At 38.6% G+C, this 27733-nt stretch overlaps 2 protein-coding genes across 6 annotated transcripts; both read right to left on the bottom strand.

The window, feature by feature from the left end:
• Positions 1 to 800: 800 nt before the first annotated feature.
• On the bottom strand, positions 801 to 5370 carry LOC147555913 (uncharacterized). The gene is made up of 2 exons (XM_086663511.1): positions 3121 to 5370; positions 801 to 2403 (listed from the first exon to the last, which is right to left on the bottom strand). Exons 1-2 carry the CDS (start codon positions 5288 to 5290, stop codon positions 896 to 898), a joined length of 3678 nt encoding a protein of 1225 aa, XP_086519637.1. The 5' UTR covers positions 5291 to 5370; the 3' UTR covers positions 801 to 895.
• An 8235-nt stretch (positions 5371 to 13605) lies between these two features.
• Positions 13606 to 20328, bottom strand: LOC147555912 (Xanthine/uracil permease family protein). Of its 5 annotated transcripts, none has more exons than XM_086663621.1 (15): positions 18694 to 19908; positions 18444 to 18602; positions 18003 to 18100; positions 17425 to 17601; positions 17236 to 17336; positions 17071 to 17146; positions 16293 to 16352; positions 16004 to 16191; positions 15820 to 15916; positions 15469 to 15555; positions 14906 to 14964; positions 14721 to 14812; positions 14539 to 14616; positions 14276 to 14436; positions 13606 to 14104 (listed from the first exon to the last, which is right to left on the bottom strand). In XM_086663621.1, exons 3-15 carry the CDS (start codon positions 18060 to 18062, stop codon positions 13892 to 13894), a joined length of 1449 nt encoding a protein of 482 aa, XP_086519747.1. In that variant the 5' UTR covers positions 18063 to 18100; positions 18444 to 18602; positions 18694 to 19908; the 3' UTR covers positions 13606 to 13891. The 5 variants fall into 5 exon arrangements, with proteins under 5 accessions (XP_086519747.1, XP_086519746.1, XP_086519744.1 ...); XM_086663620.1 differs by having other exon boundaries at positions 18444 to 18592; positions 18694 to 19838; XM_086663618.1 differs by lacking the exons at positions 18444 to 18602; positions 18694 to 19908 and adding an exon at positions 19961 to 20328.
• Between the last annotated feature and the right edge of the window lie 7405 nt (positions 20329 to 27733).

Here is a 27733-nt window from a genome sequence, read left to right as displayed (position 1 = left end):
GACGTCTTCAAATCTTCAAAAACTACTTCAAGGGATAAACACTTAAACAAAACCACATAAACACATTTTTTTCTTTTTCTATTTCTTTTCTCTTTTTTTTTTTTTTTTTTTTTTTTTTTTTTTTTTTTTTTTTTTTTTTTTTTTTTTTGTTACCTCTGGTAATACAACTCAAAATACACATCTTACTTTCTCAACAATTTCCTTGGGTATAATTTTCTCCTCTTTGCTTCATGTCTTATTCTCAGGGTTCTAAATGATGGACGATATCTATTTTCCTCTAGTTGACATTGCTTTCAAGTTTCTCAGACTACAAGAGAAGGGTTTACTTCCTGATGACATCCCTAGTGGTTGTAAAATTTGAACTCAAGAGATCAACTGAGCTCTAATGAATATTGCGAGGTTGAGTAGCTCTTCATTCTACTCGGAATTAGCTCAGAAGAGATCACTCAAAACAACAAGAAAGGCTCAGAATCTCACATAGGTTAAGTCTCCACTAATGATTAATCAGGTTCTCTCAGAAAAATCCACTCTTCACCTATCTAACACTCACATGGCTAGTGCATAGACAACTTCAAGACTCTAAATTCATGGAAAAACCTTTAGCAAACGGATAGTCTGACGAACTAGACTATTAACAAGCAAAAACAACTAGACTCACATTTTCAATCCAAAAATTAAAAATTTTGAACCCTTTTGAATTTTTGAAATAAGGACTAAAAATTCAATCCCCTATCCCCAAACTTAAACCGAACATTGTCCTCAATGTTCTGAAGACTATCCAAAATAATAGGATGTAAGGAAAGATGTTACCAGATTTAGAAGTCCTATGCATGGGTTGCCTCCCAGAAAGCGCTAAGTTTAACGTCTTCAGCCAGACGAAACTGATCATAGCGGATCAGTCTGGATAGACAGGATCTTCAATAGAAACATCCTCTGTATCGTTCAACATCTCTAAAAATGGTTTTAGCCGTTGTCCATTCACTTTGAACACACTACCATCTTTGTCCTCGATATCGACTGCACCATAAGGATAAACGAACTTGACCGTGAAAGGTCCTGACCACCTAGAACGGAGTTTCCCAGGAAATAAATGCAAGCGTGTGTTATATAATAAAACTTTCTGACCCGGTGAAAATGTTTTTCTTAAAATATTTTTGTCATGAAACATTTTCATCTTATGTTTATACAACCTAGCACTCTCATATGCATCATTTCTCAACTCCTCCAACTCACTGAGTTGCAACTTTCTCTCTCTACCCGCCTTGTCAAGCGAAAAATTCAATTGCTTGATAGCCCAATATGCTCTATGCTCTAACTCAACAGGTAGGTGACATGCTCTGCCATACACTAGTCTATACGGAGACATTCCAATAGGGGTCTTAAACGCTGTACGGTAGGCCCATAGTGCATCAGTTAGTCGTAAAGACCAATCCTTCCTATTGGTGTTAACCGTTTTCTCTAGAATGCGTTTAATCTCCCTATTCGACACCTCGACTTGACCACTAGTCTGTGGATGATATGGGGTAGACACTTTATGGGTAATACCATATTTTTTCATTAGAAGCTCAAACTGCCTATTACAAAAGTGTGTTCCCCCATCACTAATGATTGCCCGCGGTGTACCAAAACGTGAAAATATGTTTTCCTTTAAGAAATTGATCACAACTTTGTGATCATTCGTTTTGGAAGCAACCGCCTCTATCCATTTTGACACATAGTCAACTGCAACTAGGATGTACAGATTTCCAAATGAATTTGGGAAGGGACCCATGAAATCGATGCCCCACACATCGAAAATCTCAACTACCAATATAGGATTAAGGGGCATCATGTTCCTACGTGAAATGCTTCCCAACTTCTGGCATCGTTCACACGCCAGACAATATGCATGGGTATCCTTAAAGATAGACGGCCAGTAAAAACCACATTGTAGAATTTTTGCGGCCGTCTTCTTACCACTAAAATGCCCTCCACATGCATGATCATGACAAAAGGAAATGATTTTGGACTGTTCACTATCAGGAATACACCTCCTAATGATCTGATCGGGACAATACTTGAACAAGTATGGATCGTCCCAGAAGAACCGTTTTACCTCGGATAGAAATTTATCACGGTCTTGCTTGGTCCAGTGTTTGGGTATTTGACCAGTAGCAAGATAATTCACTATATCAGCAAACCAAGGTAGTTGGGAGACACTAAAAAGTTGCTCATCAGGAAAGCTCTCTCTCATGGGTAACTTGTCTTCTACAGACTCGACTACAAGTCTAGACAAGTGGTCTGCTACTAAATTTTCGGAACCCTTTTTGTCCCGAATCTCTATATCAAACTCTTGTAGCAGCAATATCCATCGAATCAGTCTAGGTTTTGCATCCTTTTTAGAAAGGAGATATTTTAATGCAGCATGATCAGAGAATATTATGACCTTAGAACCCACAAGATATGATCTGAACTTTTCTAGGGCATACACCACAGCTAACAACTCTTTTTCAGTGGTAGAGTAATTTAGCTGTGCATCGTTCAACGTCTTACTGGCATAGTATATAACGTGAAGAAGTTTATTCTCACGTTGACCTAACACGACTCCAATTGCATAATCAGATGCATCGCACATGATCTCAAATGGAGTACTCCAATTTGGAGGTTGGACAATAGGGGCGGAAGTAAGCATAAGTTTGAGTTTCTCAAAGGCTTCTAAACAAGGCTCATCGAAGACAAATTTGTTCTCTTTTGCCAAAAGATTACAAAGAGGTCTGGATATCTTGCTGAAATCTTTAATAAACCGTCGATAAAATCCAGCATGTCCTAAAAACGATCGAATATCTTTGACCGTTTTAGGGACTGGAAGGCTCTTTATCAACTCTACTTTAGCCTTATCTACTTCAATGCCCTTTTCAGAAATGACATGCCCTAAGACTATTCCTGAGCGAACCATAAAGTGACATTTCTCCCAATTTAGTACTAGGTTCTTCTCTTTGCATCGAACCAACACAAGTGTGAGGTGATGCAGACACTGATCAAAAGATGAACCGAAGACTGAAAAATCATCCATAAAGACCTCGAGAAACCTCTCTACCATATCTGAAAATATGCTCATCATACATCGTTGAAATGTAGCGGGTGCATTACACAACCCAAAAGGCATCCGACGATAAGCATAAGTTCCAAATGGACAAGTGAAAGTGGTTTTCTCTTGGTCCTCAGGGGCTATTGGAATCTGATTATAGCCAGAATAGCCATCTAAGAAACAATAGTAGCTATGTCCAGCTAGTCTTTCTAGCATCTGATCAATGAAAGGAAGAGGAAAATGATCTTTCCTCGTGACCGTGTTCAGTTTCCTGTAATCAACACACACACGCCAACCAGTGGTCATCCTGGTGGGTATTAACTCATTAGATTCGTTCTTGATTACAGTAATGCCTGATTTCTTGGGTACAGTTTGAACAGGACTGACCCAAGTGCTATCTGAAATAGGGTATATAATACCCGCATCTAGTAGTTTCAGGACTTCGGCTCTAACAACCTCCTTCATGTGAGGGTTAAGTCGACGTTGCATTTCCCTTGACGGTTTAGCATCTTCCTCAAGATAGATGTGGTGCATGCAAACAGATGGACTTATACCTTTTAGATCAGCTATTGACCACCCTAATGCCGCTTTGTGGTCTCTAAGGACATCTAATAGTCTACTTTCCTGCTCTTTCTCTAACTCGGAAGCAATGATGACAGGTAAGGTTTCAGACGGTCCTAGAAACGAATACTTCATATTGTCAGGCAAGGGTTTCAACTCTAAAGGAGGTGGTTTCTCTGTGGATTGAGGTGACTCTGGGATGGAAGGAACACTAGACTCACTGGTGGATGATGGTTGAGGCATCTCTAAAGTTGGTAAGTCAATTGGTTCTGACAAGCTGAGGGGTTCTTCTATCCACTTATTAGGATCTAGTAATGGGGTAGAATCTAATAAAGCATTCACCTCATTGATACTACCCTCCTCATCAAAATCTAAGCCAAAATGGGCCAACAATGTTTCTAAAGGATCATTAGATAGAGTTTGAGGTAAAGAATCTTGGATGAATAACTCTATCAAATTCAACTCATTAAAATCATTAACATCATCTGGGTGAAGTCCGGCATTGAAGATGTTCATCTCTACAGTCATGTTCCCGAAAGACAGTCTTAATAGTCCACTCCTACAATATACGATAGCATTTGATGTAGCTAAGAATGGTCGCCCTAGAATGACGGGAATTTGACTCTGGGTATCATGAACTGGTTCAGTATCTAAGATTATGAAATCAACAGGGAAGATGAATTCATTAACTTTTATCAGAACATCCTCTACTATGCCTCGTGGTTTCCTAACAGAGCGATCTGCCAACTGAAGAACTACCGAAGTGGGTTTGATCTCTCCTAAACCTAATTGCAGGTACACAGAGTAAGGAAGTAGGTTGACACTAGCACCTAGATCTAACAAAGCTCGTTCGATCTTATGGTCCCCTATAGTGCAGGGCAGTGTAGGACTTCCTGGGTCTTTGTACTTAGGTGGAAGGTTCTGTTGGATGATGGAACTCACTTGGTTAGTCAAGAAGACTTTCTTATGCACATTCATCTTACGCTTCCTAGTACATAGGTCTTTAAGAAACTTAGCGTAAGCTGGAACCTGTTTAATGGCATCTAGTAATGGAATATTAATACTAACTTGTTTGAACATTTCCATTATCTCCTCGAACTGGGACTTCTTCTTTGGCTCTACCAAACGCTGAGGATATGGGGCTCTAGGAACATATGACTCAGGTACAGTGGGTGGGTCTTCAGACTCAGGACCCTTCTCAGGCTCTTTGCTAGGGATACTAGTTGATAAGGTGGGTTGTTCAGAGTTTGGTTCACTATCTTCGGGAACTCCTACCTTATTATCAATTACCCTACCACTTCTAAGGGTGGTTACTGCATTGGCCTGGTCCATCGACTGTTTACCCCTCGGGTTTGGTTCTGGTTGACTAGGAAACCTACCCTGTTCTCTCTGCCTAAGGGCTTCTCTAAGTTGACCTACCTCGGTTCTTAAACTAGTTACAGCCTGGTTGGTCTCTTGTACAGTCTGGTTAGTCTGTTGTAAAGCCTGGTTGGTCTGTTGTATAGACTGGTTGGTCTGTTGTAAAGACTCTTTATGGGCTTTAGCTAGTTGCTTCATGATTTCCTCTAAAGACTCACTGTTTTGAGAAGGATATTGGGTACTAGATTGACCCTGATTTTGAGCAAAAGGATTCCTAGGAGCATTAAACCCAGGAGGGTTCATGGAGCTACTAACCTGACCCTGATTTTGACCCTTGGACCAAGCAAAATTGGGGTGATTTCTCCAACCCGGATTATAAGTGTTTGAGTAAGGATCATATTTCTGACGGTTATCTTGTCTAGAGTTTAGATAAAGAGCATTAGCTTGCTCTTTTTCGTCAGAAACAAAGAATAGGGTACACTTATTCCCTGTATGAGAGGGGTCTCCACAGACGGAGCACGGATAAGAGATGGATTCATTTCCAACACTCATGACCTGAGTGGGATCCTCCCTGACTGCTTTAGGTTGACCAAGCTCTAGGGCTTCTATCCTTCTCGTCATGGCGGCGAGTTTAAGTTCGGACTCATCAACTCTATAGATGCCGCCTTTATTTGGAGTAGGATTTGCCCTAGTAGGAGGTCCTCTAGAAGTTTCCCATTGGTGGGATTTCTCAGCTAGATCTTCTAGAAACGCCATGCAGTCATCGACGGATTTATAAGTAAATCCGCCACCACAGAATGACTCTACCATGGATGTAGTGGGATAGTTTAGTCCGTCATAGAGAAATTGGACTAGTCTACTCTTTTCATAACCATGGTGTGGACACTGTAGTTCCAGTTCTTTAAATCTCTCTAGATAATTGTAGAGAGACTCTCCTTCTTGTTGCACAAAATTATTAAGACTTTGCCTTAAAGCGGTGGTTTTGTGCTTGGGAAAGAATTTCAGAAGGAATAAACTGGTTAATTCTTCCCATGTGGTGATGGAATGAGGTTGTAAGGCATACAACCAAGATTTTGCTTTCTCTCTTAAAGAGAAAGGGAACAACCTAAGCTTCACTATTTCATCAGACATATTGGGGAATCTTATAGTCCCACAGATTTCTTCAAAATCCCTAACATGGTGGTAGGGATTCTCGTTCTCAACTCCACGAAAGAGTGGGAGCATTTGGATAATGCTCGGCTTTAACTCAAAGTGAGCCGTGGAGTGGGGTAACTGTATGCATGATGGTTGAGATGTTCTAGTAGGGTTCATGTAATCCCTGAGTGTCATAGGTGGATTTCCTTCCCGTGCTTGGTTCGGATTTTCACCCATAGTGTCACTCAAAGAGAGATTGGCTAGAAGATTACTTAGATGAGTTTCTCTACTAATGAAACGACCTCTCTTATCACGATATCTATCGGGCATAAACTAGAGCCCAATGACCAAGGATATTCTCAATTTTTTTTTTTTTTTTTTTTTTTTTTTTTTTTTTTTTTTTTTTTTTTTTTTTAAATCGAAAACCGATGAATCACTACGAAGACCCTAGAGGAAAGCAAACACAATCAGTCTGACTCCACCAAGCAACCTAAACAGAATCTAGACGAAAGACAAGTTGGTCAGATTCACCCTAAAATTCTAGACAGCTCCTACTTCGTTACAAAGCTTGAACTATAATTGTTATGAGGGTTACTCCGTCAAAGTAATACGGTCAAACAATTCTTGGTGACAGCCAACGATGAACGTTGTGATAGCCGTCCAACCTTCGGTAGCGTTGCCTCTTCTCGAGGTGACCTTTTAAAGAATTGATTAACACTTTCCTTTGAGGAATGCCCAAATAAAAATTAAGTCCCTGAATTGTTTCAAAGATCCTATGAGCTCGAAACCTTAGGGGCTGATGTCTAATTCAGATTTTAGATTTTAGGTGAAGTTTGGGATCGTGAATGTTGTTACCTATTTGGGCAAGAGAACGGTGATGAAATCCGTCTCCTATCTTTCAATTGGGTTATTGCCCTTACTAGAATGCTTACACTAAGCAATTCGATCAAAACAATTAAGCACACGAAACACGCAAATACCCACTGACAGGGGCTTCGTGGGTGATTAGAGAAATTACCTCCCGTTCCAGACGGGCGATGACCCTTGCAGACGACCCGGGCCACCCTCCCCTTGAGTGTTCCAACCCGAGGCTTCGATTTTGGTTTTCGGTTACAATTTATAAAGCCCTCCAATTTAGGGTCAAAACTTTAATACCAAAAATAAAAACTAGAAGGTCTAAAAGTCTCTCTCTCACCAAAAATAAAAAATTACTAAAAATAAAATGTAAATCTTCCTTCTTGAGCTCCTCTCCTTGTTGCGCCTTTTCCTTTGCTCCTTAGCGTTCTACACACCAAAAATGGAAAAGCAAGTCAAAGTGTCCAAAAATAAAAACTTACCAAAAATAGAAATAAAATTAGATTTAATTCAAACTAAATCCCCGGCAGCGGCGCCAAAAACTTGATGGGCCTAAAAAGTTACCTAAATAGGTCTACACCCGCAAGTGCACGGGTGTCAAGTTATAGTTTCCGGTAAGACCGGTTCGTTCCTCAGAGACTAAGTTAAACTAAATTCTAACCTTAAAACTATAGAGATTTAAAATTTTAATTTTTGATTTTTTTACCGATTAAATAACAAAGTTTTTTTTTAAAATAACGTAAATAAGTAATAACGGAGAACGGATGAATGGAGGAAAAGTCTAGGGTTTTGAATCTATTTTAATCATGCATAAACATCGATTTAAATCTATTACCTTTTGGTGACTAAACTAATAATCAATTCCTAAGGATTCTAACTATTATTTATCAACTATCAAGTATCCAATATTAAAGAACCTAATCTAAATATAATGGATCAAGACTAACGAAGTATAAATAATGAAAGACTTAAAAAGAAATTGAAATAAATCTAAGCACCTAAGTTGTCGAAATAATCATAATAATCATGCATAATACCAAAAATGTCATCAAAACCCTAAACTAAGTGTTTAGCTACTGATCTTAATCATGATGGGAGAGATAATAAATTAATAAAATAAAGGAAAGATAAGGAATCGGTAAAGAAACAACCTTTTTCTCGCAATTTTCCCTTCTGCGCAGCCAAACAGAACCTTAGGGAAAGGATTTCCTGCTGATTTTCCACTGTTCTGCCAAACGCGCCCTCTGGGAAAACAATTTTCTCGTCTTCCCGGAAGTATTTTCCCCGTGAGAAAATTCTTTTCCACGCCTTTTTCTCGTCTTCTCCAATTACTTTCTCTCTCTAACCTTCTGATTTCTTTTCTCTTAGCCCCTTTCTAGCTTTTAATTTCTGTCTCTTTAACTTAATTAACCGGAATCAATGAGACAAATCGAAATTTATTTAAAAACCGAGAATTGATCTCACTGTTAATCTCTCTCTCTCTCTACAATCTCTCTGTCTTCCTCTCTAATTCTCTCTCTTCTACTGTAATCTCTCTCTCTTTCTCACTAAGAACTTGAGATTAAATAAAAGAAACAACAATCAGGAAAAATAAGCTTCTCGGTTCTTTCTCTCTCTAGCTTTCTTGGTTCTGTCTAAAACCGAGTATACAAATCTCTCTTTCTCTCTTTTCTCTCTCTGTGTAAACTCTTCTCTCACTAAAAAGTTACAATTAAAAGAAAAAGATGAAAGATAGAAGATGATGATGATGTTTTCCTTCTCTCTGTCTCTGTTTCTGGTCGTCCAAGATGTGATAATACTTCCCCTTTTCTTCTCTGTTTTTAAAGAGAAATTAATCTCTCTTTCTTTCCTAAATCACTACCGAGTCCTCCTTCCATTTCTTCTCATTCTTTCCTTTTTTCTATCTCTACTCAAATCTTCTTTCCTTCTCTTCTCTTGTTCTTCAATCTTCCATTCACAGCTCTCTCGGTTTTTCTTAATAATCTCTCTTTCCATCTTTGTTGGTTTTCTTTTAAAGAAAGTAATCTTTCTCTCACTTTAACTTACCAGATTGGTTAGGAGATAAAGAGAGAAAGATGGCCTTCACCTTCCTGTTTCTTTTTATAGTCAACAATATATTAAGATTGTTAGATGTGAGAGAAAGTGGGTAGAAAAGATTTGGAATTAATCCTATCCGTGAGGCTGGTGTTGACGTGTTGTTTGTGGCCTTGATTCCATGCATTGCAGACCAATTTAATAGCATGTAACGTGTTTTGAGATATAGCCATGTGTGCGGGAGAGCTTCCGACCATTCGATTTGCTAGCTGACACCAGGTACACACGGTAACTTGCATGAATGCGAATACACGGAATCGTGCCCATAGGAAAATCCCGAGTGTGTACTCTCAACGCCCAACACTGTACCGAAAACTTTCCTTTAAGCCTCACGATTTGCGCCATGTGTCTCCGGCTGATTTGGTCAACCCTCATTGACTCTCATCTTTGACTTGAGCTAACTCTCTCACCGGGGCTCCAATTTGACTTCCGCTTTCGCCGGTGGGTTCGTCTTAGACTCCACTTTACATCCGAGTATCAAAATTTTCAGAATACTCTAATCTCCAAATGACCAAACTGCCCTTTTGTGTGACTTTCTCCCGTTTTTATCTAATTTTCGAGCACAATTTCATACAAGACACCTGAACAAGAGAAACTTACAAATCATCAGAGTAACCGCTCGAAATAGACTAACTAACTCGAGTTAAGAGATTCAGATGGGGCATTTTCATGTCTCATCACTTGTTTTCGAGTCTTTCATACATTCTCTACCTAAAACAAATGAAGTTATTAGTTCTTGATCAACCATCAAAGCTTCGTTTTTTCTGCGATTTCTTGATCCATGAAACCAGAGTTGTGTCTCATGATTTGAGGGCCCTGGGTAAAATTTAATTGCGGATTTTTCGTACAAAAACAAATTACGAGCAAAAAATTAAACAAAATGTAAGATGATGAAATTCATAGATGATTCACATGTGTATTTATTTATGTGTATTGTTTTTTTTTTTGAAAAAACACTTAACTTTCTATTTCTTAAAAAACACTTCAAAAATTAACGAAATACACCAAAAATAAAAAATAATTAAGACAAAGTGTAGTGGAGCAAAACAAAGATTGATTTAGCAATTATACTCTCATCGAACAAAAAAAATTCAAAATATAGACCATCACCCTTCTAGTGAAGCTAATAATCGTTAGATGATTAAGTGGGTATTGTATATTATATAAAAGTTAACTCTGGCCATTTTATAGGAAGTGAGCCCTTTTGAGGTGGGGGCCCAGGGGCGGTCGCCCTGTCTGCCCCCCTCCCCACAAATAAGGGGTTGCATGAAACGAAGAACCCTAACCATTATCAAATGGTATTTTTGATTTTTCATGAAACGAAGAACCCTAACCTTGAAAGAAAAACCCTAACCATGAAATGAAGAACCCTAACCATCATCAAATGGTATTTTGACTTTTTTCATCTTTTGAATCCATGAAATGAAGAACCCTCACTGTGAAACCAATAACCCTAACCATGAAAGCGCAAGAGAAAATCCATGAAATCGTAGCTTGATTAGAAGGTTGGGTCTGTCCTAGTCGAAACCTAAAGCTAGGTTTCGGACTGGGCCATCCGAAGACTCTATCTTTGTTAGTGACGTCTATAATGATAATGACAGATGAATCAAAAACCATTAGACCATATCCGCATTTTATTCGTTCTTCGTACGTTCGTATATGTCCACACATATATGATATATCATGTCTGGATCATATTTCTGACAAGACGAGATACTCTCTTCCTGAAGGAAGATTCAAGCAGACCAAACAAGGCTTACTATATCCATGTGAATTAGTTAAAATAAGAAAAACTAAGTCTTATTTTTATGGGTTAATTCCGTTTTGGCCCCCAATTTGTGACCAACTGGCCGTTTTGGCCCCCATAAGTGTCCGGCAGTTCGTTTTGGCCCCAAAAAATTCCTAAATGGCCCCAAATTTTTTCAACCTCCCAATTTTACCCCCATGGCATTTCTGTAATTATCTTTTTTTTCTTTTTCTTTGTCCACCTCATCTAACAATCACCACATCACCTGTCCACCTCACCCTTCTTCTCCGGCGAAAGGTTGCCGGCCGGAATAAAAAATTCCGGCCGGCCACCTTTACCCATAAAAAAAAAAAAAAAAATTTTTTTTTTTCTTCATCTTCTTCATTTCTCTCTCTTCTTCATCTCCTTCTTTCTCCCTCTTCTTCATCTCCTTCTTTCTCTCTCTTCTCCTTCTTTCTCTCTCTTCTCCTTCTTTCTCTCTCTTCTCCTTCTTTCTCTCTTCTTCCTCTTTCTCTCTAACCCCTCTCTCTTCTCTCTCTATAAATCCGGCGAAGGGGCGGAGCCCCTTCGCCGGAGAACCAGACCTTGAAGGTCTGGTTGTAGAAACCAGACCTTCAAGGTCTGGTTGTAGAAACCAGACTCGGTCTGGTTTCCAACCAGACCGAGATCTGGTTTCTACAACCAGACCTTGAAGGTCTGGTTTCTACAACCAGACCTTCAAGGTCTGGTTCTCCGGCGAAGGGGCTCCGCCCCTTCGCCGGATTTATAGAGAGAGAAGAGAGAGGGGTTAGAGAGAAAGAGGAAGAAGAGAGAAAGAAGGAGAAGAGAGAGAAAGAAGGAGAAGAGAGAGAAAGAAGGAGATGGAGAAGAGAGAGAAAGAAGGAGATGAAGAAGAGAGAGAAATGAAGAAGATGAAGAAAAAAAATTTTTTTTTTTTTTTTTTTTTATGGGTAAAGGTGGCCGGCCGGAATTTTTTATTCCGGCCGGCAACCTTTCGCCGGAGAAGAAGGGTGAGGTGGACAGGTGATGTGGTGATTGTTAGATGAGGTGGACAAAGAAAAAGAAAAAAAAGATAATTACAGAAATGCCATGGGGGTAAAATTGGGAGGTTGAAAAAATTTGGGGCCATTTAGGAATTTTTTGGGGCCAAAACGAACTGCCGGACACTTATGGGGGCCAAAACGGCCAGTTGGTCACAAATTGGGGGCCAAAACGGAATTAACCCTATTTTTATTTCATTGGCCAGTCCATCTCCTTTCAGGTTGTCCCACTTCTAACCAATACCATGGGCCTCGGATTGGTGAGTCAGAGTGGGGGCGCCTAAAGCTGTCGGGAGTTGACTGTGGTCAAACACTTTTGGGAGGCCCCTATAGTAAATTGAGGAGGCGCCTATAGAGGCACCCATACTAATTCTAGGCAAAATAATATAGAAGAGACTACACAAATAGACCTACTCCGGACCTAAGTAAGAATCATTAATCATCCATCAAGAACGTGAAAAAATGCATCGAGAGAGAGAAATAGTTGACCTGGAAATGAAAATCGTTGATTATGTTCAGGTTTGGGTTACTTGAAGCCATTTCTAGCATTGCTCTAAATTTAGAATGTCAAGTGTCTCTAAATGCTAACTCATCAAACTTTAATATTTTAGCCAATAGGAAACCATTTTTTGTAACTGCTGAGCCAAATATTGATCAACATTGACCATGTCAATAAGTCAATAGATTATCCGAGATTACATGTAAGCAAACCATCATCAAACTCATTAGGAAGGTGGATCCTACGAGCCTTTGCCACCTGAGCATTGATATGGGATGTTGCCATGAATTCTTTGAGAACCTTGAACCTTGAACCTTGCGCTGGCCCAAAGAGAAGCAAAGAAGTGAATTTGAACCGACTCTAGCAAGAACTCTGCTTTGGTCTCGGATCAATACAGAGAGGTTCGTAGAAGTTAGCCCGGTACCTTGAGGCCGCTCTCTCTCTCTCTCTCGAGGCAAGAAGGAATGTGAATTCAAGTCAGCTTCACAACCTGAGCTCTATTTTGGCCAGAGACACAAAGTAAAGAGATAAACTAGACTGAGCTCTGTCTCCTTGAACTCATATCTGCTTGAAGAAAACAACAATGACGTGGACGGTCGGGCAATGCCAACGATTCACTTTCTTACACGAGTTATTATGTGTCAGTAGATCTATCAATTTCAGAAGATACACACTCATTAGATAGTATTTTCCAAATGACCATATACGCATATTATCATCAAAACCCTGCTTTAATTAACCTCGCATCTTCTCAGTCATGCTCCATCGCGGTCATCTAAACCAATATCTAGCATATCGGTTTGTCTTAAAAAGAGATTGAAGGTCATCTTCTACCCTCGGACCTTTGACATATTTCTTTAAGCTGCAAAAACACCCCACTGACTTGGGCGTCAGTGTGTCTTCTTCGTTTTTTGCAGGCTTTGTCCCACAGGGATTTCATCACTAACTCAGTGAGAGTTCATCATCTGACTGAAAGTCTTGATCATCAAGAAGAAATCTGGAAAACCAACTGTGCGACATCATCAATAATTTCCTTTTCCTCTTAACTTAGGAGTGATATGTGTATCAAATAGAGCTTTTTTGGATCTCATGTTGAAGACGTAACATATGTAGAAGAACTCTATTTTGCTACTGAGAATCTTAATTGACACTTGATACCTAGGTATTCTAGATTTTTTTTAGGGTCCCATGGAGTGATGGAGATGCTCTTAGAATCAATTTTTTAGTCTCCTAGAAAAATAAGCTTAACTTTCCAAACAAAAAATAAATAAATTAATGATGTTATTTCCTTCTTTCTTATTACATTAGAGAGTATTTGGATCAAATTCTCTACAATAATTCTATTTGGGCCAAAAAAAAAGATCCAAAAAATACAGTTATGCTTTTCTAAGAAGCCAAAGATCAGAATTGGATTTCATTTTCAACATTAACCTGCAATTCTCAATTTCATCAAGATCCGATCCACCCACCCACTCTCTTTCTTATATTCAAAAGGACTTCTGTCATTCTATCACCCACTTTAATTGAGCTTCTTGTTAGGTAGGTGGAAAGAACCTGTTGAGATTAAAGGGTAAAGTGTAGAATTCTTCATTTCTATTATCACCTCTGAAAGTTCTGAATTTCACCCACCATGGCATTCCTCGATCTTTCTTTGACTTCTCCACTTCTAATGTATTATCAAGAATCACGGCAACGATCAATCCGACAGTCGGTGGGGAGGAGAAGATTGTATTCAGGAATGCATCAAACTGCACATGAAAAAATTATCATAATATGGAATGAACTTTGTAATCGAACAAATATTAGAATTAAACGACCCATAAAATCCAGTCTTGGAGCTACAAGTGGGGCGTTGGTAAGATAGAAAAGTAAGATTTCTTTCTAAAACTAGAAAGAAAATTGTAGGGATCTCAACTAACCCATCCTGCATGAGTATGAACAGCTCCATGACGAGCGGTTAACCAGAACTCGTTAAAATAGTTTGGGATAGATATCCCAAGGAACAGCGAAAGCCCAGTGATGAAGAGGTTTCTCATTGAATTCATGTTGGTAAACTGCAGGAATGATAACCCAACTGAAGCTGCAAACGAACGAGATAGTCAGAACAAGTGAAATGCAAGAAAACATGGGGGTGAGGGGGGTGGGGGAGCAAGAGAACATGACAGAGCTAACAATATCATACCCACAAGACCGAATAGAATACAATATAGTCCAGCAAATATCGGAAATGGTATAGATGCAAAGAGAGCTCCAAACTTTCCTGCATGTGATTAAAAAGGTAAAAAAGCAGAGTGGTATAAGTATCGTGATCTTCCCAACAGTATCCAGGGCTTGCTTGTGTTTCAGGAATTGATAAAAACGTACCGAGGAGAGAAAATAATATCATAAATCCAGCTGATATTTGAACAACCCTTCTACTTCCAACTCGAGTCAGCCCAAGAAGCCCCACGTTTTCCCTAGAAATTATGGACACAACTATCATTTCGATTATAACAATAAAAGTTAAGTGTAACTTGCTCATTTCCGTCTTCTAAAGTGTACGCACTTACACTGATACAGTAGAACCAGTAACAGTTCCGCAAAGGCCATGAAGCAAAGTTCCTATTCCCTGCAAAACCAATACGTCAAAGTACGAACAAAAGGATTAGAAAGAACTAGGACGATCTTTGCCTGCAATAATATTTAAAGCCCGGAACGACGGCCCGGGGTCTGTAGTACCCATGGATACCTGAGCCTGGCCCGTTTCCAACCCCTATTCGTAACCTTGTATTACTCTCGTTTTTCTCAAACTGTACCTTGAACAATCCTCACTCAACAAAATATTTCCAGCTAACCTAGTCAAGGGTCATTGTAGTTTTTGCCTGTGCTCACAGATTCAATTCATTAAAGATAATAAACACAATCTAGCTCGGTATATGAACTAAACAATCGACGAGTTCAACTTCAAAGACTACTCTACATTTTATTTTTCTCGAAGGTTGATCTACTTTTTGTAGTACTCTATTATCAGACTAGAATTCAGATCTGATAGAAGGAAAACAAAACTAATCCAAGTAAAATCTAGGGAAACTAAATAACTGGTAGCAGAAAGTGTAGAGTTTCAGTAGTTTACCTGCCAACCAATGCCGCGACTCAAAACATAGGCAGGAGGAGGAGTCGCTATCGCCAAGCGAGATGCTGCTTTATATGCACCAGTTGACTGCAGATATGGGTATAAGATAGACAGAATCATCACGACAAAATCTGATAAAATGAATCTTACTTTTTCACTATTTTCTAGACTATCCAAGTTTTGATCTATTAGTTACTTCAAAACATAATAGAGTAATATAGTAACCAATTGCATATTTGATTTACGTGCCCAAGTTTGATTGGTTAATTTCTTCAACAAGCTCAATCTAGCAACAAATGGAATTTGGAATTGTGGATCATAAACCAATGAAGGATTCAAAAGAAACGGTACCTCTATCATGGAAACTAAGGCTCCAGCCATCATGGCAACTGTATGGCCGACGCTGAAAGTTGGTGCACCCCATTGAAGAGGATATGGAAACTTGAACCTGAAATTGAGCATTACATGGAACTTCAGATAAATTAATGCCATCTTAGAAGATGTAGCAGAACTGAATCAGCTCCTCGTTACTTACCAAGGGGCGTCATATATGAGATTAGCTCTGTCAGTACGACAACTGTGCTGAGTCCTAGGCGGTCTACCTTTATAAGCCCCACCTGCGGTCAAGACAAAGGAGTAGAGCCATATGATTGCGACACAGATAAGTACTGGAAACCGTTCAAATATGGGAACATCTCTGACGGGCCTAATATGCTTCAGGTACTGCAGATAAGACCATAATGCACAATGAGCACATTATAAGGAAAGGCAAAAAAAAACTCATAAGCAAAGGCCGGTTATCACAATGATACAGAATCACTTACTTGTGACAATGCAATGACTAACAACAGCATAGGAATCCCAATTTCAACACAATTTGCCACCTAAAACAAATGAAGAAACACAAGATAAATCATTAAAGCCAAATACCAAACAAACACTTAACCGCGTAGGTCCACTCTAATTCCCAATCGAGCAGCCCCGCTAAATGGATTAATCTACTTCTAATTATTTACTTTCAGTTAATGTTATTTACTTTGTGTTCAAGTTTAGGAGATAAATATAAGAAAGTTTCCCTTATGCATGAGGTGTCCTTTTCTATAAGTCCCAGTCGAGTGACCTCTTTCGCTTGGTTGTCCGTTATTATTTATTGTTTCAAACTATTGCAGTTTCTCGGAGATTTCAGCTTTTTTTTTTTCAGATATCTGGAATCTATTTTGATTGTTCATTTGATTCTAATAGAGGAAATAGTATTTTTCTTCTTATTGTAAACCTCAATAGTTTCTTCAGCCTACGCATTTACATCACAAACTCAAGGAGGTCGACGTAGGCTACACTCACACCAAATCCGGTAATATGTCAGTGTGTACTTATTTCCCTAGGAAATAATTTCCCTTTTCAGGAAATAAGAATAAATATCTTGTTCCCAGTAGTTTACCAACCCATTGATACCTTACAGCCTCTGCATCACATGAATGTATGTCCAAATAAGACTCAAAACAAACTTTAACTGGTTCTCAGATGATAGCTTATCTCCAACATTGAGCTTTAAACATATTTGATCAGTAGAAAGAAAGAGATGTCTCTAGCTGCAAGACTTACTATAGGAAACCCTCTATCGAACAATCCCAAACCAACCAATCCGACAACAGGCGCCATACCAAGTGGGCTGAAAAATCTGTGAAGAATACCACAACATATCTTAAGACTGCAGCTCGAGCATATTATAGAACAACCACAGGAAGTGAAATAGAAGCTCAACCATACCTTGAGAAAAGGCCCCAAAGTTGGCTGTAACCCAGAATGATCTGTAAGCTTGAAGCGACAATGAGTGCTCCTTGAATTGCTCGCATAGTTTCTAAGAATCTCTACACGTCAACAACAAATTTCTGTAAATCTACCCACCTCATCAAATTTGAGGAACAGAAGTAAAGAGAAGATAGGGGAAGAGCTTACTTCATGAGGTTCAGCAATTCGCTGCAGTGACGAATCGCCTATAATATAAACGACAGGTACAAGATAAGCAAAAGAACCACCCACGACTGTTGGCAACCTTGTTCCAAATAGTGCTTGTAGAAGTGTGTTGACGCCGGATACAAATAATAGAGTTTGTATTACCCGTATCTTATCACCCTGCTCAGTTTAAAGAAGGAATGAATGAAAGAGAACGTCAATATAAACATTAGGGAAAGAGAAGAACACATTTGAGTAATCTTACACCAGATGTCCCTTACGATTCTTTTCTAATGGACGCCGGAAAGACGAATAACTTGACAATTAACCATATTCAATTACATAAGACAGAATTCTTTTCTATTTTCTTTCATTTTTTAAAGTCCTTTTCCGCCGTAGTAGTCTCTTACGTAAGCTGAACGTTCAAACTACGTTATGATTTTTCATGGCTCAAAGGAGAGGATTCTTGGAAAACAAAGTTTCTGATAGATACAAGACAGTAGGAGAAACAGGAACAGGAGAATGTAAACAGAACATATATAGACCATGTAACATGAATGGTAAAGTGAGATTCATCTTACATCAGATCCACCCATTGCTGGGACAAGTGCGGATGGCACCATAACAGTAGTACCCAGCATCACGATGTAGTTTTGAAATGCCAAAGTGATGGTCTCAGCTGCAAGAGTAAGAACATCCATCATAAATAGGAAAATAAATTATATTTGCGATAAGCGTTCAATACTCAATAAAACGATGGTCACTAGCATACTGAATTGCTCACTGTCGGTCAATAGGGAATGCAAGATAAACATATGCAAGTATTATATGCATTTTGGCAAGCTTCAACAGGGTTGATGGTAGGGTACTAGGTAATTTATCGATGATATATTATATGCCAAAATTGTGCTGATTTTAAGTGGGTGTGGGTTAATCTGGAAGGTAGCATTTTTGCCTGTGCCTGAGAGAGAAGTTATAAAATAGTAAAATGCAGTAGCATTTTAGCATTTACTTGATTTAACATGTCTTGCATTTTATGATTGGATATCTTTATGATTTGTTGCCCCGTTGGTACTAGTGTAATAAAGAAGCAAATGATGGGGAAACTCTTAGAGTACTGTGCCTAACTAGGCAAGAATATTAGAAGTCTTCTTTACTAGTATTACCCAACCTATCGAGTACTAAGAAACAATTAACAACTGGTTTAAGAGCTCTGTGTATTGTTTTAACGGAACTAATGCAATCAAACACCAACTTTCATTTGGTATCTACCTTAGCTTCGTCCTGTTTTCTACTAAAATAGTAATGTCCCATCCACATTGCCCAAATAGAGGATAGGCTTGTATATGCAGTCTCGGACTCTCAGCCAACCTCACCTAACCTACTTCTCCGAGGGCTCATATAATTTGGTGCGCAGCTACAACCAAAACATCATTATGGGATAGAACATGTTGTGTAATAAGGTTATGCAACTCCTGTCGGGGAAAGAACTACCCAAAGAGATATTGGGTTACCTTCTGCTGAACTAGAATAAAATAAGAAACTTCTATCATTAATCGTCCGAACCTTAAAAGCCTAAATTGTCCACAGTGGCTAAGTATAATCCCATTAGTTCACGCATACTCTAGAGCAATCTCCACCTACTCAAAACTTCCCAACCAAATTCAGTGTCAAACCCAACACAGGGTCGATTGTATATTAAACAAAAATGTGGAAACCCTTAACACCCTAACAGACAAATTTGATTTCAAGTGACCAGGTAGACCTCCTTCGCACTGATTGAAATCCCTTAGAATTATCTATCTAACTCCTATCTTTGTTCTATGTTGATCATATAGAATTCACAATTAAACTAATTGTTTTCTGCCATTTGCTCAATTAAAAACTCTAAAAACAAAACTTAGACCATCCACGCCAAATCGGATACAGGTCCACATAGGGCACAAGCCAAAAACCCAGGGAAGCTCAAACTGGGAACTGAATGTAGAATAACTTCTTCCTTGAGGGTTGAAGAAACTGAATCATTTTCACTTTTTTGGAAACTGAAAACCTACTCTATAGTATATAGACTAAAGAGAAATCAAACAAAACACAAGATCATGAACTTCTATGTGAAATCCTACTCTTTTTATGATTTGATTATAGGGTTCATCCACAATGTAGCAATCAAAACACAGAAACCCCATTTAGCTAGAATCATTCTAAACTAAAAATAAACTAAAAATGAGCAAACCCCAATAAAGAAATGCCCTTAGGTTGTGAAACAAAATCTCTAAGTTGGTAGTAGTATTTTTTTTAAAATCAAAATCCCGGGCATTTCTGATATTTCCTAGAAAAATAAATGAAATCCCACTAAAACTGATCAAAGTTCAAAATGATTTTCGCATGTCTTGAATTTCTGAGATAAACCCACCAACGGGTAGATGGAAAATGCAAAGAAAACACAAAACTTGAAAGCAGATACAAAGTAAAGACAAAATTAAAGACATATTTAGACAGAGAGAATAATAATTATAAAGAGAGAGAGAAAGGAACTAACCCCAAGGAGGGTTAGAATCAATACAATACTCAAGGTCTTGAAGTTGTTCCATGGGGAGATGGGTTATGTCCGCCATTAGAGTTAAGAGAGAGAGAGAGAGAGAGAGAGAGAGAGCTTTCAGAAGAATCAGAGAATATTAACAAGAGATATATAAGAGAGAAATGAAAAAAGAAAGTTAAAGAAGAGAAAGAGAAAAACTTATTAATAAAAAAAAGGGTAGAGAGAAAAAAAAAAGAGAGAAAGGAAGAAGTGAGAAGAAATGCTACTATTATGTAAAGGGTGTGAAAGAGAGAAGAAGCCTCTTGGTGACTCATTAAAAACCACCATTAAACCTGTTTCAAAATCAAAACATGATTACTAACATACCCCTGAAACCATAACAAAATTACATTAATACCACTATCCGTACACCCACCACTACCACTACTCTGGTTTAGGGGTGGGAATCGGGCGGGCTCGGGCGGGTTCGGACATCCTTTATTACGGGCTCGGGCGGATCGGGCACGGAAAGGTGTAGCCCGCCATTGATTGTCGGGCGGATCGGGCCGGGCATTTAGCCTCAATCTCTTGCCCGCAGCCCGCCCGTGCCCGCAAGCCCGATCGGGCTTTAGCGGACACGGGCCGATCGGGCTCCGGGTTGCCCGTGAAATCCTAGGGTTTGAGCTTTGAGTCACAGAGTGAAAAACCCTAGATTTCTTTTAAGCAAATCTTAAAACCCCATAAATTAAAATCAAACCCTAATTTCTTTTAAGCAAATCTTAAAACCCTAGATTTCTTTATTATAAGCATCCATTAATTATCATAACATCAAAATCAAACCCTAAATCAATTTTCATATTGTTTCCTTGAATCACTCTTTAATTAGTAGTAGAAGGATAAAAAACTAAGTACAAGAGAAGCATTTGCTAATGTTACAATAAAAACAACATCAAACAATTATCTTCAAATAGTAGAAGGACCAAAACTCACAACTCTCTGTTTCTTCACTCACTTACATCATATTCACAAAATTACATAACAAAAAACCACAAAATTACATCATCTTCACAATATAAAGACATCACATCATTTTAAGATCATTATACTTTGATTTACAAAAAATAACAAAAGGGTTAAGATGATTTACAAGGTTAAATGAACCTACCAATTTTATCAGAGATGTTGCCTTTGAACTTCGAACTGTTGGTTGAAGAGAAGATTGCATGAAGATAAGGAGTGAATCCATCAATCTTCACTTACTGTTCACTCTTAGAAACCCTAATTATGTTGAAACCCCCATATCATCATCTTGAAATAAATCTTATAGGTTCAACCTTTTTTCCCCTTTTTCTGAAATCAAACCCTAGTTTTTTGCATCTGAGGAGTGAATCCATGATTAGAATCTTTACCTCTGCAAGAAGAATCAAAATCCATCTTAGAAACCACATTCAACATCTCATCAAATCCTAATTTTCTATATCTCTGTTCATCTTTATCAAGAAGATTGCATGAAGATAAGTACGGTGGTGAAGGGGTGGTCCGGTGAAGTTGTAGTCTGGTGGAAGATTGTGGAGAATGAAGGAGGATGGTGGATGACGGTGGAGGGTTGGCTCACTGGAGGCTGTAGGATTTCTGAAGAAGAGGGTTTGGGGTCTCTTTTATAATGAATATATTTTTAGGTTTAAATAGTCGGGCGGGCGGGCGGACATTAAACGGGCGGGTATATTGGGCCGGGACTCGGGTAGAGGGTCTTGCCCGAGTCCCGCCCACGCCCGCCCGAAATAACGGGCCGGGATACCCGGCTCGGGTTCTAGTCGGATTTCGGGTACTAACGGTCCGGGCGGATTGGGCCGGATCTCGGGTTCCCGGACCGTTTTCCCACCCCTACTCTGGTTCATACGACAAAAGCTTGTTTTTTTTTTTTTTTTTTTTTTGTTGAAAGGACAAAAGCTTGTTGTACCACTACTCCTCTCCTCCACGCAGTTCTGTACAATATTTTTTTGGAAACCGATTACATTGTCGTACAATTGGCATTGAATACATCAAAGATGTGATAAGCTTGCTACCCGCCCACTCAAACTCTAACATGATCTGGCCTATAGCCCACTCAAACATAACCTGGCCTATAGTCCAACTAGATAAATGGCCTAAAGCCCAACTACACTACCTTATTTATACCCTAATAATCCCAATTCAAATAACCAAAGATTCCACCTTCTCTGGGATTCGAACCTGGGACCTCCAGGGATTTCTGGAGTTTATGTCAACACCTTGGAACCACTTGGGCTACCAACTGTTGACCTGTACAATATTGTACATACTACTTACTGTACGGTCATTTCATCCTGAAATATATTGTTCCTATACAATCTGAGCCATGTGACCATGACCCATCCTCGGGGATTGACCAGCAGGGGCGTGGGTGAGGGGGGGTGCGAGCGGTGAGACCGCACCGGACCCCCCTCTCCCTAAGGGCCTGTTTTCAGAGAAATTTATACAAAGATAAGACATAATACGTAGTTTAAAAGCCTCATAAATATATCAACAACACAGCTCAGTTGGTGTGCTACACGCCTCAAACCACGGAAGCCACTCTAAAATATATCAACAACACAGCTCAGTTGGTGTGCTAAATGGTTGGTACTTGGTAGTCCAATGTTATTTTTTTGTTAGCCGCCAGAAGAGACTTCTAAGAAAGGGACCCCGATTAAAATTTTGCACCGGACCCTTGAATTCTCAGCCACGCCACTGTTGACCAGATTGCCCTCCTCTAATCACATAATGTATATACAGACGTTTCACATTACTTATCAATAATAAGTTGGTTTTGGTATATTATATCAGTTGCATTTGTGTTATGATTTGTGAGATGTTTGTGTTTCTCTCATGAGTTGGAGGTTCGTATGTCGAACGTTGCTGCAAATTCTATTAGTTTCGAATTTGTTTTCTACGAATATCAGGCTTTGTCCATCAAAAGTTGAAAGTGTTAGTATATTTAGTTTACGTTGGGGTAATCTTGACCTCTATAGAACTCTTATATGGTGCATAAGTATAATTATCGACGTTCATTATGGAGTAATGAAATACGTAGCTAGTTTTGTTAGATGACATTCATATTTAATATAACAGATATCTCGAACAATCGTATTACCATATTTTGTGGCAATAAACGCCAACCGAATCTTGACGATTAGGTTTTTCTGTTGCATATATGAAACATATGAAAAGCACGAAGAACTTGGTGTTTGAAAGGTCACAATTGTCAACACCATCACGACTAGAGTCTCTTTTCCTTTCTCCCTTGGCAGATAAATTTAGATTTTTTTTAAAGATAAAGAAGTAATGGCAATCATAACTCGTTCACAAGATAATGAATCATTGTGTTTGTACTCTGGTGTAAGAGATTTGAATACATTAACGAACTGATGTACGTAATCTTTCATGAGAAGTAGTCATTGGTTGTACGTTTACGCTGCCATTACCTGTAAGGCAACCTGCAACTTATACCGTGTTGCACAAAAAATAAACATGTTCGTACACATATCTAAAACTAACACATCAGTGATGTATTTGTACATTTGCGCGAGAAAAAAAAATCAAGAATTAGAAAGAAAAAGAGTATATTATCTAATTTCTAACTAAATTTGAGTCTCAAACCCATTATATTTCTATTTTGGGCCTATTGTCGACCGACCCTTTGAAACATTTTTACTAACACAAAGTTAGAATTAGGAATGACCGATGTGATTAAACAATTGATAAAAGACCTCTTGATAAAATTAGGGTTCTTTCCAACTTAAAACTGGTAAAATCCAAAACATCCTTCCAAGAGCCGAAAGAATCCTTCATTTGAAAGTTACAAAGAACAATCGCTTTTGGTGAAATTACAGAAAGAACCTTAGCACTAAAGTTAGTGGTATTCTTGTAATTCAGGTGAACACCGAGGTCGTTTATGGGGATTAGTATTTTAGACTAGTTAGTGCTGCTGACTTGTAAAGTACTTAAGGAATAAATGTGTTGGATATTTTTATTTAATACATAAAAAGATGCCAGCTTGGAAATAGGGACTTCCTCGAGATCTTAGAAATACCAGTAGATATTCTTGCCATTGAGATCCGAATTTATTATAATCGTACGGTCAGTAATTTTGATGTTGTTGGGGTGGTTATTCTCTTTTATGCTGCCCTAGTTGAGAATAACGTTATTAATGAGTTTAACAAGGACAATTCAACAGAAAAGACGTTGAAGCATTCTAGTTTTATTTGGTAATGTTTTTTGAAATTCAAATTGGAAATTCAAAGTGGGAGCTAAAATTTCGAAATCTTCATTGATTGTTAACTTTAGAAAGTGAATATAGATGTTAGAATTGTACACAATGAAATGGAAGGTGGGTAACATTTACTTGTTACAACTTAAAACAAAATTATTCACAAGGTTGGCCGTGAGATCTCAGAGGCCCGAAGCCAGTTTTAAGAATGTGACCTAGACGCGTTTCACAAAAAAAAAAAAAAAATTATATACCGGAACTTTATACATTTTTCTTGCACATAATGTGGTTTAAACATAAAACTTGTGTTCATAACTTGTAATTCGAATCGAACAATTGGATAAAGTTACTCGGAAATCGGTTTGGGCTCGGGGAGAGCCCTCGGCAGTCCTTAATCTATCTCCCGATGATGTGGTTCAACGAGGAACTCGGCGAGTCAATAGCTTGTTCAGTTTTTTTTAACCCAAAAAGGAAAGTATTTAGAAGATGATTCTTTGAGAAAACAGCCCAAAGAAATTTCAACCTTCTTTTGATAGTGTTGGTTGTGGTTTGACGGTGGTTGTGGTCGTGGAGGTTTAATATTGATGGTGGTTGTGGTGTTGAAGTTTAGTAACAATAGAGGTACAATGGTAGAGGTTTAGTAATCGCGTTGATAGTAGTGGAGGTACAACGTGGAGGTTTAGTAATCACGACCCTTGGTTGGAGTGGTAAGAGGTATAATCTTCCACCTAGAGGTCAAGGGTTCGAGGCACACGCTCAATGATTCAAAAAAAAACGTGGAGGTTTAGTAATCACGACGGTGGTAGAAGTGTCAACTAAAGTAATTTTAAAAATACAATTTAATAGTGGTGGTTATGGTGTTGAAGTTTAGTGATGGTGGTGGTAGCAGTGGAGGTACAATGGTAGAGGAGGTTTAGTAAATGTGGTGGTATTAGAAGTGTCAACTAAAGTAACAAAAAAAAAAATTAAAAGAAAAAAAATGCTCATGCTTGAGACTGAACCTACGTTGTTTAAACTCTCTAACATGCTTACTACCAATTTAGCTAAAACAACCTTCTTGATCTCTTTCGTAATTCTTTATAGAGATAAAATAAATCTCTTAAATTTCTATGTAGGCTCCATGTGAGGCCTTTTGACCCTGGGGGCTCGAAGCGAGGCTTTGCCCTCTTGCACCCCAAGGTCGGTCTTGATTGTAAGAGATTTGCAATCATCAAAATAAATTTATCGAAATTCTTAATGTTTAACATTGATAAATAATAAATTCTGAATTACATGTTCTAACACAGAGTGAAAATGCAAGATTTTTGTTTTGGCTCCCAATTTGGGACTAACTCACCGTTTTTGTCCCATAAGTGCCCGACAGCTCGACTTGACCCCCAAGTAAGGGTGGAAATCAGGTATGGGCGCCCACTGGTAGACCTGCATAAGGGTCGGGGGGGGGGGGGGGGGGGGGGTCGGTCGAGTTAGGAACTTGACTATTAGGGTAGTCGACCAAATCAGGCTAGTACTTTTGGAAATTATTCCGCACATACCCATTAATGCACTCAGGCATTCCGGGTTTGGGTGAATCAGGCATCGAGTTTCTTATTGGCAATAGGTTTTAGATATACTAGGCACCCTTCAGCGCACAACCATTTAGCTTAAGTTCAAAGCCACTTAGCTAGCCTTAACTTCATAAATGAAAACTTAACCTCCCACCTTTATATAAAAACTTTCAATCTCATTCTACATTGTAAATGAGTGATGCGGGACTATGTAACTTAGAGGGTGTTTGATTTTTTAGCACTTACAAGTGCTACCACTTACTAAGTGATAATCACTTTGTAAGTGATATCACTTGTAAGTGATATGAAGTTTGTTTTCTATCACTTCTAAGTGCTTGATTTTTGTTTTTATATTAATTCTAAATGTCATAAAAATGAGAAATTGTCTATTTTAACCTTAAAGTATTTACATAACATTTCATACTAATTTATTATGCTCGTGAGTTTGGGTACAAGAGAATTACGATTTATGAATTCTTTATGGTGAAAATATTAACCTCAGGTAATTAAAAATTATGAAGGAGAAAGACCTTACGTTGCATGATGGAGTTTGGGTGGTTCCGTGATTAATGAAGGAAGAGATGTGAAAAAAATTTAAGAGAAAAACTTAGGTGAAGAATGAGTAAAGAAGGAAAAGGGTCATTGATAAAGTCATAAAAAGATTTTTTTACTTATCAATTGTTTAAGATTTTCTGTTTAGTTATAATTATTTTGGTAATTATTATATTCGGTAGGGATAAAAATGTTTTTTTTAGCACTTAGAAAGTAAGTGCAAAAAAATAAGCTCCAAATTGGAGCTTACTTTTTTGCACTTACTTTGACCCCACTTACAAGTGATATTCACTTATTAAGTGAAAAAACAAACGGCCTAAAATTGCCGGCCTGCATAAGTGCAAAAATCAAACACCCTCTTAGACTAGCTTGAACTTGAGTCTTTGAGAATATAGTATCACGTTGAAACACAAAGTGAAAATCTTGTATAAAGTTGGACTGATAAAATTAATTACCCCAACACTAGAATTCGTAAGAGGCATTAATTCAATAGAGTGCCTTTTTGAGATGTGAACAATAGTTCTTAGTGGGCTTATTTAATCCCAGCTATTCAAATAATAGACCAATTTTTACGGGCATCGTCAGACATTAGCATGCGGTTTCGGGTGTGCGCGGGGGCTCGGGTAAGCCTTTTCATCCAATCCCGCCCACCAATGTTCGTCAGGTTGGGCGGGTAATGCCCGTATCTGGTATGGGCCCCCACAAGACAATTTGGATCCGGGCACCCGTAATGTGTAGCAAACTCTCGGGGTTAAAATTCCACCTCTACCTCCAAAGGCAAAAAAAAATTCAATCTTTTCCGGAACTACCTTTGGGGTCCAAAAATATTTTAAAAACATAAACTCCACCTCATCCCTCCATTTCATCTCTCTCGTCACTTCACCATCTTCTCCGATGAAGGTCGACGACCGACTAAAATTTCCGGCGACCTTCAAACTTAATTTTTTTTGTTCTTGATTCTTCTTCCTTTCTCTTCTTTTCCTTTTCTCTCTCTCCTAACTAGGGTTTGGGGAATCCAAAACCTTATATCTGATTTGGGTTTCCCCAAGCGCTAGATTTGGTTTGGGGAAACCCAAACAAGATCTGACACTTCAACGAAGCTTCAACAACTCTGGTTTGGAAAATCCCAAACCTTAGTGAAGAGAGAGAGAGAGAACAAAAATAACAAACATTTTTTTTCTTTTCTGTTTTAAAGTTTGAACGGCGTCGAAAATTTTGATCGGCCGACGACCTTCACCGGATACGATGATAAGGTGACGAGAGAGATGAAGTGGAGAAGAAAGGTGATGAGATGGAGGAGAGAAGGAGGGATGAGGTGGAATTTATGTTTTTAAATTTTTTGGATTAATTCCATTTTGGCCCCAAGGTTGTTCCGAAAAAAGTTGAATTTTTTTGGTACGTGAGGGTCAAACTTAATGGTCGGACACTTAT

The sequence above is a fragment of the Eschscholzia californica genome, unplaced genomic scaffold (genome assembly GCF_041429995.1).
Source record: "Eschscholzia californica isolate CP2 unplaced genomic scaffold, dmEscCali1.0.p SCAF_2, whole genome shotgun sequence".
Taxonomy (NCBI): Eukaryota; Viridiplantae; Streptophyta; class Magnoliopsida; order Ranunculales; family Papaveraceae; genus Eschscholzia; species Eschscholzia californica.
The sequence above is the reverse complement of the archived record's forward strand: the minus strand, read 5'-3'. Positions and strand labels throughout refer to the sequence as shown.

Excerpts from the sequence above, each read along its gene's own strand:
- LOC147555913 (XM_086663511.1), bottom strand. The coding sequence starts at position 5,290 with ATGAACCCTCCTGGGTTTAATGCTCCTAGGAATCCTTTTGCTCAAAAT. Across the intron at positions 2,404-3,120 it reads TTTTGGGTTGTGTAATGCAC|CTGCATTAAAATATCTCCTT; the intron begins CCGCTACATTTC and ends TCTCTGATCATG.
- LOC147555912 (XM_086663618.1), bottom strand. The coding sequence starts at position 20,036 with ATGGCGGACATAACCCATCTCCCCATGGAACAACTTCAAGACCTTGAG. Across the intron at positions 17,337-17,424 it reads GAATTGCTGAACCTCATGAA|AGATTCTTAGAAACTATGCG; the intron begins GTAAGCTCTTCC and ends GTTGACGTGTAG. Across the intron at positions 16,192-16,292 it reads TAGTCATTGCATTGTCACAA|TACCTGAAGCATATTAGGCC; the intron begins GTAAGTGATTCT and ends TCTTATCTGCAG.